This window comes from Chrysochloris asiatica, unplaced genomic scaffold, assembly GCF_000296735.1.
Source record: "Chrysochloris asiatica unplaced genomic scaffold, ChrAsi1.0 scaffold00452, whole genome shotgun sequence".
Classification (NCBI taxonomy): domain Eukaryota; kingdom Metazoa; phylum Chordata; class Mammalia; order Afrosoricida; family Chrysochloridae; genus Chrysochloris; species Chrysochloris asiatica.
In genome coordinates this window covers 1,139,111-1,149,105 of record NW_006408970.1, presented here as the reverse complement: position 1 = coordinate 1,149,105, position 9,995 = coordinate 1,139,111, and the positions used below count along the sequence as shown (strand labels likewise).

Below are 9,995 nucleotides of genomic sequence, written 5' to 3'. Positions count from 1 at the left end.
TATTTTCTACTTTTAATATTTTTTTCTCCCTATTTTGCTATATTGTGTTGTTAAGTGCCATGAGTTATTCCGACTCATAGCAACCCTTTGTAGAGTTTTCACGCAATGACTAGTGAGTTTGAACTGCCGACCTTGCAGTTCAAATCGACCTTGCGGTTGAGTGCTTATCCTATGGCACCACACCGGGACTCCAAGGACACAGTTAGGAGTGGGGAAACAATGTCCCTCCTGCAGTAGAGCTCGCAGTGTCGGGTAGACAGACAGACAGACACACAATCACTGGGGTGGTTAGAGAGACAGTGGTGCAGAGGAACGGGGCTGAGAGAGCTAGGGAGAGAGCTGGAGGCTGCTTCCCATTGAGGGGTCAGTGCAGCCTTTGGATTTCCCTCCATCTCATTCTTCAGGTCACCTCTGACCTCTGAGGAGCCCTGGTGGTGCAGAGGGTTACATGTCAGGGTGCTAACCACAAGGTCAGAAGTTCAAACACACCAACTGCTCTGTGGGAGAAAGAGGAGGCTGTGTTTCCATAAAGATTTACAGTCTCAGAAACCCTGAAGAACAGTTCTCCTCTGTCCCGTAGGGTCGCTGTGAGTAGAAATGGACTCGATGGCAGTGGGGTCAGTAGTGGATCCCTTGTTGTTTTCCTCTTTAGGCTTCTCTATAGGGTGATGTATTTCCAGGAATGCTTTCAGTTTGGTGGGTTATGTTTCTTTCACAAGAGGCTTGTCACCTGTCTTTTACATACGATCCTCCTCATTTTCTTTTGTTGCTGATGTTGTTACATAGAAGCCCCTCTCCCCCTCTCTGTTTTGCTCACACCTACAGTGGTAGTTCTCTCAGCCTTCTTCTCATGCTGCCTCAGCACTGGTGAACTAGATTGCTGGCTTGTATTGGCTAAGCCATTGGGCTCTACATGAGCTGCTTTGTGAATACTGTTTTTGGTGGCCTGAAGGTGCAGAGGCAAACTGAGCCTGCTTATGGCTGGCTGGCTTGGTTTCTGCTTCCCTCATGTCTCCTGGTTGGGGTGGATTCTATTCATCTCGGCGTCTTGTGTGTCAGGCTCTGCATCATCTGAGGGAGTCTACCTAGTGTTTTTCTAGCAGATGTTTGTACTTCTCTGAACCAGAAGAGGAGAAACCAGTGACTCATCTCAGACTTGTGGTGCCCTACGTGTGTCAGAGTAGACAGAGCTGTGTTTCTTTCATAGGGTTCTCAGTGGCCAGGGTTTCAGAAGGAGATCACCAGGCCTTTTCTGAGGCATCTCTGGTTTAACTCAGCCTCTGACCTTTTGGTCAGCAGCTGTGCATATTAGCAATTCGCAGAATTTGCCCAGGAACTCCTGATGAAGGCAAAGTTACATTAAAGGTTGTTTGGGAGTTCATTGTTAAGTCCACGTGATGGGAAGGGTCTTCACTTGGGCTCTTCAGGCACCTTTCTCCTGCCCAGTTCTCTGAAGATGGTTTGTTGGTCCTTCTACTCTTGTTCTGTGTTCTTCCCACCCGGGAGGCACCACTATGCAAGCTGCAGGGATTTTCCTGCCTGTTTGGGGTGTTTATTGGTTGGGAAAGACCCTGGGTAGCTCAAACAGTTGGTGCTCGATTACTAATGTAAAGGTTGGTAGTTCATAACCACCCAGCATCACCATGGAAGACCGTCCTGAGGATTGCTTACATGAAGATTATAGCCAAGAAAACTGTGCAGGTTTTTCACGCTGTGAAACAAGCTGGCCATGACTTGGAATTGACTCAGTGACGAATTTAGTTTCTTTTATTGTTGGTTGGGCGGGGCTTGCGTTCTCATGACTGGGTCTGCATCTTGTCTTAGAACTGTCTGTGTGCTCTGCCCTTCTGCCGGCTTCCATGTTGGAATGATGAGTACTAAGAAATTTCCCTTAAAGTTGCATTGGGGGTGGAGCTGTATTGAATGTTGTGGAGAACTATGTAGGGCTGTACCATGCTAGTAATATCTCAGACCACCAGCCCTTTTTAGTGATACTGGAACTGGCTTATTCACCCTTTTTAAAAACCTATTTGCTGTTTCAGAGGCAGGGAGTTCTTGATACCCTGGCTTCACTGCACCACCTTAAGCCTTGTTCTAACTTACAAATACATTTAAAAATATGTTGCCATTAAGTAAAGTAGACGCCTCAGTGAATTCAAATGCCATCTGGCATGTTGGTTCATACATACCAGGAGAATCATGGGAAGTTGGAGGAGATTTATTTAAATAAAAGTAGAGCTTTGTGTTTATTCAAGTAACAGGGAACTCTGTATAATTCTAATGTGTTGTTTTCATGCAGTATATTAAAATTATACAGAGTTCCCTGTTACTTGAATAAACAGGGAGCTCTGGTAGCATAGTAGTTAAGAATTGGGCTACTAATCTCAGGGTCAGCAGTTCGAAACTACCAGCTGTTCCGTGGGAGAAAGATGAGACTTTCTGCTCCTGTAAAGATTTACAGCCTCGGAAACCCTGTGCAGGGTCACAGTGAGTCGAAACTGACTCCACAGCACATAACCACAACAACAACATAAGTTTAGAACAGATAGCACCAACACTATTTCTTTTACTAGGAATTTGAACCTGTTCTTTAGTTAAACAAATAAATTCCATAACTTGCTTAACTAAATGGATGTAAGTCTGGAAAGAGAGATACTCTGTTTAGCTGCCTTGTGTAGATGTAAGCATTTCCTGGGTAATCCTTGTAGGAGAAGAGTTGATAACTGTTGATTCTGGAATATGTATATATTGACACACTATGGCCTATGGGCCAAATCTGGGCTACCATCTGCTTTTGTGATTTTTTGTTGAAACACAGCTATTCCCTTATATCTGGGTGCTTTGGAGTTAGACTGGCAGACTTGAGCAGTTGCCACAAAGATCATAAGACCTACAAAGCCTAAGATGTTTACCGTCCCGTCTTTGTGAAACCTTGCAGACCCCTGTTGTAGAGTATTTCACCACGAGACCTCCTCATGGTATCCTATTTCATTTTTCTTCCATAACATTTAAAGAATGGGCTTGGGTTTCTTGTTCTCTTTCTTGGTAATGGTAGTGGTGTGGCCACAGGAAGAAACACCTTTGCAAAAGTGGCCTTCCTCTGGTGCTGCAGCTCCCGCATCGGGGAATGGAGGGAACCCTGCTGAGCATTGCCTTGAGGTGACTCCAGCTGCCACGTGTTGCTCAGAACAGATTTCCTTCTGCGCACCCTCAGTTGACTGAGCGAGAGCGCCACCCTGCCCGTTCTCTTTACCGCCTCAAGGAATCCTGAACGTTACAGCCTTTTCAGAGTCTCATCTACTTTCAAAAATATATTTATGGTGGACTAACAGGAAGTACTAGAGAGAGAAGCCCCCATCCTCTCCTGCCTCTCCCGGGGCTAGCACAGCATCCTACAGAAAATGCCTTGTGGATGGGTGACTTACTGCCTTGTGCAGAACTTGTATTCGCTAGGTCTCTTCTAGCAAATGAAAAGTGTTTCATTGGCACAGTCTCTGCTACGTGTAGCTGCTTTTTTCCTCTTGTGCACGACCTGCTGTCTTGTTAATGCGTGGCATAGAGAAAGGGAAGTTATTTTTATGCCAGTAACTGTTGTTTAATGTCCCTCTTTCCCCAGGCGGTGGTCATCATGGGTGTGGTGCTACAAGGTGCTAACCTCTATGGCTACATCAGGTGTAAAGTGGGCAACAGAAAGAATCTAACCAGCATGGCTACCTCTTATCTTGGAAAGCAGTTTTTAAGACAAGTAAGTGTTGTCTGGGTGTGAGGAGGATTTAGATCTTAAACTTTTGTAGACTTTAATGTTTTATGAAGTATTTTTTAACAAATATTTTAAGGCACATGCTTATTTAAAAGTGAATTGACTGATAAAGTTGTTTTTGTTACTCTTTAAATGCTTTTAGGACACTCCAAAAAATACATGGTCAGTGTCCTGAAATTATTGTAAATCGAGAGGGATGGAAGTTCAAGAATTGATTGATACCATGGGGCTTTCGTGTTCGTGGCTCTGCAGTTAGCACTAGACTGCTAACTGCACAGTGAGAGGTACAAACCCACTAGCCACTCCTCTGAAATGCTGTACAGGGTTGCTCTGAGGTAGAAGCGACTCAGAGACATTTAACAACAACGCCACTGATAATAACTTTAAAAACATTACCTTAAACTTAGTTGCTTTTAATCTATTATGGCAGCTCTCAATGAACACATTTGAAGCTTTTTTTTTTTTTTTTTTGGTAAGGAGTGTATCAGACCAAGTTGACAAGTTGAAACAGTACTAAAATTTATTAAAGTACTCGGAGTGCCATACTCCCTCCCTTCTAACTAGCATTCTCTACTAGGAGGATTTGAGTCTGGGTCTTCAGTGTGATGAATAGTAGTCATAGGTAAGAACGTACTAGTTAGATCTCTTGTGAAGATTGACTAGGCCTTTCTGTGAGTAACACCTTATATATGGTCAGCGCAATAGGTACAGAGTAATACCACTGCTGTCAAGTTTATTATCTACAGCAAGCTGTGTTCAACAGCACAGACTTCTCAAACTTAAGTGAGCATCACAGCATCACCTGAAAGGCTTGTTAAAGCAGATTACTGGGCCCTAACGCCCAGTTTCTTGTTCAGTACATCTGATAAGTTCCCGGGTGATTACACTTTTAGATAATTAAAGCACTGAGCAATTAGGCAATTTACTCAGAAGTGTGCAGCCAATAACTGATCCAAAGTTAAGGTTTGACCCCATTTCCCCCTACTTAGAAGTTTATTGTTCTTTTCATTGTTTAGTTTTCTCTTACAAAGGCTATGAAGTAGTGAAAAGTAATATTCTCATAGGGACATAATTCTCATTCTAAAGGCATTTTTGTTGTTAAGTGCTGTCGAGTCGGTTCTGACTCACAGCGACCCTGTATAGGGATTCTGAGGCTATAAAACTTCAGGAGCAGAAAGCCTCATCTTTCTCCCACAGAGTGGCTGTGGGCTTAAGTTGCTCACCTTGTGGTTTGCAGTCCAGTGCTTATCTGTAGAGCCACCACGCTCCCCCAAAGGTATTTTTCCCTTGCCCCGGTATACTTTTTCTATGGTTCATCTTAAAATAATTGCCATGTATGTGCTTAATAGGTTTCCTTGTTAGGATATACAGTTGTTTCTCAGGGAGAGAGAAAGAGGGACATTGAATGAAGATGAAATCAAGTCTTGAGCTGAAATGCTATGAATGGGTTAGTAGATGTTTTCAAAACTGGGACATTATGAAATCTGGATGGATGAAGGTACCATCGATTCCTTCTCCAAAATGTCCAATTTTAGCATAATTGGGCTGTTGAGTAGCAGACAATTTCGTGACTGGCTGTGCTTACAAATATGGAATGTTTGAGTTATGTGTTGGAGGAGAATATTGAAAGTGCCATGAGCTGCCAAAAGAGCCAACAGATCTGTGTTGGAAGAAGTACAGCCAGAGTGTTTCTTGGAGGCCAGGATGGCCAAACGTGGTCTCTCATCCTTTGGATATATTGTCAGGAGGGACCAGTCACTGGAGAAAGATATCATGTTTGGTAAGGTGGAGGGTCAGAGAAAAAGAGGAAGACTCCCAGCGAGATGGATTGGCAAAGTGGCAGCATCAATGGCCTCAAGCATGGCAACAATAGTGAGGTTGGCCCAGGACCGGGCAGTGTTTCGTTGTGTTGTACATAGGATCGCTATGAGTTGGTACCGGTTTGATGGCACCTAACAACAACAATTGCTTTGAAGTCTGTAGTGTGCTGACTGAAGTCACTTTGGATACTAAGGAGTTTTTCTCTTTTGCAGAACGTGGAAGATGCTCAGCCTTCCTGAGAGAATCCTGTGTGCTCTGCTAGCCTGGGGAACAACGGAATGATTCTCTATTCTGGACCTGTTAGGTCTCTGTACATGTAAAGAGTAGTATTGGGTTTGTTGTTCCATTTGCTGGGGGTTTTTTTTTGTTTTTTTTTTTTAAGTTTTCATGTTAAGATTTTATTTTGTTTCCAGCAGTTGAGGATTGAAGTGTTGTCAAAATTTACTCCCTGGTGTAAGACTTGCTTACACACAGTCTTGTAATACCCACGTCTCCCAAATGAAGTCAAGTGTTTGTGTTCATATGTATATGTAACAGAAACTTTTGCATTTTGATCCACAGTTTCTTGTAGAAGGATGGTTTTAGTCTCAAAGCACTATGCATTATTTATGTTCAGTGTTTTTAAGAAGAAAGTTTTGCTTCTATGGGAGAATAAGCACTTTAGTTTATCTGTGCATTAAAAATAATTCTTACCCTAAATGTACACAAGCAAGTGGAAAATCAGATTTGGGCCAGTGTGTTTTACTAGCTTCTAAACTTTTGTTTTTATTTATAATATGTACTTAAGGCCCATTTCACATAAATGGAATCGTTGTATCTAATATTTAAGGGATTCTTAGAGGTTGCTGCTGTTCTAATTATCTTATGGAAAGATTAGCAAAGTTTTACTCTGGAATTTCCTAGAACTTCTTCAGTGGTCTTTGGCTAAATGAAATCCATCTTTTTCCACTCAGACACTGTTATTCTTAGGACATAGTGAGAATAGTCATTTAAATAGTTGGCATAATAAATGCCTAAAGGGCGTTTTATTTTATGAATCTTTGTTTCTTGTGATAATAACATCTTGTAAATCATGCATTTGTATTAATGATATTTCTTAAAGCAATATCTTTAACTATAAACTAAACCAACTTGTAGGAATTGAAAGTCTGTTGTAGGTACTATAAACTTCGTTTGAGTCTTTTAATTGACAGACTATTTATACATTGTTAAATTTTTTAAAGGATTTTCGTTTAATTGAGTGTCTACTGGAGTGGTGGGTTTGAAAGTGTATAACTTTATATTTGTATAAAACTCTACTGTTTACAAAAACATTTTAATGTGTGTACTCTCACTTAACCCTCACAAACAAGCCAGATATATGTGATCTCGGTTTACAGATGACTCAGATTGAGTGGTTTGTCTAAGGAAGCAGAGATTAGAAGAGCCACCAGGATTTATGACTGTTTTTAAAGAAGATATTTGTGCTTAAATATCTTTTCTTTCTTAAAAAAGCCAGTTGCCATGGCGTTGATTCAGACTCGTAGCGACCCTGTGGGTGTCACAGAGCAGAGCTGTGCTCCGGAGGGTTTCTCTAGGCCATTCTTCTGACGTGCCTCTATGGGAGCAGGCAGCCCCAGCTTTCTCCTGTGAAGCAGCCCAGCGCGTAAACACCGTGACACCAGGGTGCCGTTAACATTGTAAATTATTGTTAAGTGCTGTGGAGTGGGTACCCTGCATAGGGTTTCCAAAAGAGTGGTTGGAGGGTTTGAACTGTCAACCTGTGTAGTCCAGCTGGTTATCCAACAGTGCCACACACCAGAACTCCTTATAATAGTAAACAAGCACTTAAAAAAATTAACGTTTCCAAAGAAAGGCAACACCATTGGGTGGACTTGGACTACTAGCCTTTTGATTAACAGGCAAGTCTATAACTATTTGTGCCTTTCTTTGGGAACATACTTTTTTTGAAGTGCTTACTGGAAGGAGCCCTGGAGACACAGTGGTTAAACACCAGGCTGCTAACTGCACAGTCAGGGGTTCAAACACATCAGCTGCTCCACTCCCATACAGAGTTACACTCTTGGAAATCCTGTGTAGCTGTTCTTCTCTGTTTTGTAGGATTGTGTGGGTCAGAATTGACTCAACAGCAGGTGTTTACTGATATCTTTGGATGTTTCATTTAGTGAGATTAGTTGATCCTGTACTAAAGGTGTACTTTGGTTTCATTCGAAAGAACTAGTCCAGATCTGTAAAGTTGAGTCTACATGGAGACACAGTTGCTAACCGTTCTTGAGGCAACTACGTTGTCTTCATAAATGTGCAGTCCTAAACCAAATACCTATTGAGTTTTGGAATGTGCATGTGGCAGGGTCTGCCTCTAACCCCTCAATACCTCTCTTATCCGTCTACAGTAATAGAATCTACATCTATTCACTGGGACAGGACAGCTTTTCTGGAATAAAGTCAACTAGCTTTTCCTAGATTTGCCTGGTGCATGTCGGTGTGCCATGTAACTAAGTTCTGCCCAGTGCGTCTACTTCCAGGAATTATTCTTAAAAGGAGGAATATCCCCAATCTCTTCACCTTATCTCCTCCTGCCAGCTGAAGGGTGGACGGAATAGCTGAGTGTCAGCAGGTTTCTTGGACCATGTGGTGAAAGTCTTATTTTGCAAATGGCAGAGAAGAAAGGTAGAGTTTGTCTGAGTTGCATCTGGTGGCTAGAGCAACACTAAACTACGTATCTGAATTTCTTCGAAGTGAAAGAGAAAGTTTTATTTACCTGTTTCTATTTTGGTGGTTCCGGTGTAGTGCTGTAGGATAAGCACAGGACCACAAAGTCGTTTTAAACTGCAAGGTCGGTGGTTAAATTGCAACAGCCACGCCTCCGAAACATGGTCGCTCTAAGTCGAAACCAACTCCACGGCACATCACCCCCACCACACTCACATTAAGCATATCTTCAAGGTTGAGTAAATACTTAGAAAAGACTGAGGGTAGTAAGTGGTGGTATTTTCTCTGCTGTCTTCTCAGGTTTAGCCATGGCTACACATGAATTGATCCAGTGACAATTAATTGGGAGCACAGCTCCACCTCTGAATAAACAGGTGTAGGTTTGTGATTAGAGATGAGGAAGCATTGATTCCACCATGGTGGAGGTCCCCAAGGACTGTCAAGCCCACGGATGCTGAGAGGAGACAGGCACCTTCCCTGGAGCGGGTGTCCTGAATACAGTTGTTTGTTAAGCTGTCCACTTGTGGTATTTCTGTGAGAGCAGCCCTACACAACCACACACTGGGTCGTTGCTTTTCTCTGTAAGCTCTTCTATGCTGCTTACTTTCCTGATCTTGAATGTTGGTTGTTTTTATTTTAATAAAAAAAAAATTAATCCCAGTCGGAAAAGACAATGTTTGAGATCAAATTTACCTTTGCCCTAAATTATGACTTGAGGGAATATTTCCTCCTTTATTGTAAGAATCACAATATTTTAAGGAGTGCTTTCTCTCTTATAAGAATTCAATTATTTGCTCCCATGGTGTGTAGCCTTCATTTGACAACAATAAAGATGGAAGCCTTCGAGTCGGTTCTGACTCCAGTGACCCTGTGTAGGGTTTCCAAGGAACAGCTGGTGAATTTGAACCACTGACCTTGTGGTTTAAACCGACTTCGTGACTGAATGCTTATCCTACAGTGCCACACCACCGCAACTCCATTTTACAGATAAAAACTTCATTGTATATTTTTTTCTGTTTTACATATTTGCAATTCTTGACTTGTTCAGAAATGCAATGACCAAACAGATGTGGGAATTTTGTACTCTTTGTTCAGCACTTTAATCATTTTGAAAATTCCTGTTACCAGTAACAGCATTGCTGTTGGACTTTGAGTTGCCAGGTCAGAACCTTGCATCAGTCTGCACATGTAGTATCTACGCTCATAATTCTTTGAAACAATCACAAATCGTGGCTCGATGGATCAAGGAATGAAAGATGGGGGTATTACTACCCACGTAATAGGAAAAGCAATCTACTGAATACTTTGGTAAAACAACTGGTTACTTCAATAGGGGATGAATGTTTTGCACCTATCTGTGTGGAGCATATCTGTCATATGTTAACATACATGCTACACTCAAAACACTATCACCACTCATGGAAACAGCAGTCAAGAAATCAAATGATGTATTGCATTAGGCAAATTTGCACAAGACCCCTTTAAAGTGTTGAAGAGAAAAGATGTCAGTTTGAGGACTAAGGTGCGCCTAACCCAAGCTATGATTTTTTTTTTTAAGGTTTTTATTGTGGATTGAGTGAAAGTTTTCAGGGCACATCATCGGTTTCACTTTCAAACATTCATATACCTTGTTTCATTACATTGGTTATAATCCCCTCCACATACCATCAGTTAACAGAGTTTCTCTCTATCCTCTTTAGCT

General features: G+C 41.9%; 1 protein-coding gene across 1 annotated transcript in view; it reads left to right on the top strand.

The window, feature by feature from the left end:
- The window catches only part of LOC102816991 (Golgi apparatus membrane protein TVP23 homolog B-like), a 22,845-nt gene extending 19,079 nt beyond the window's left edge, over positions 1–3,766 (top strand). The window contains exon 6 of the mRNA XM_006877273.1: positions 3,617–3,766. Within this exon, the coding sequence (XP_006877335.1) occupies positions 3,617–3,766 (150 nt within the window). The remainder of the gene's footprint in view (positions 1–3,616) is intronic.
- Positions 3,767–9,995: the final 6,229 nt, after the last annotated feature.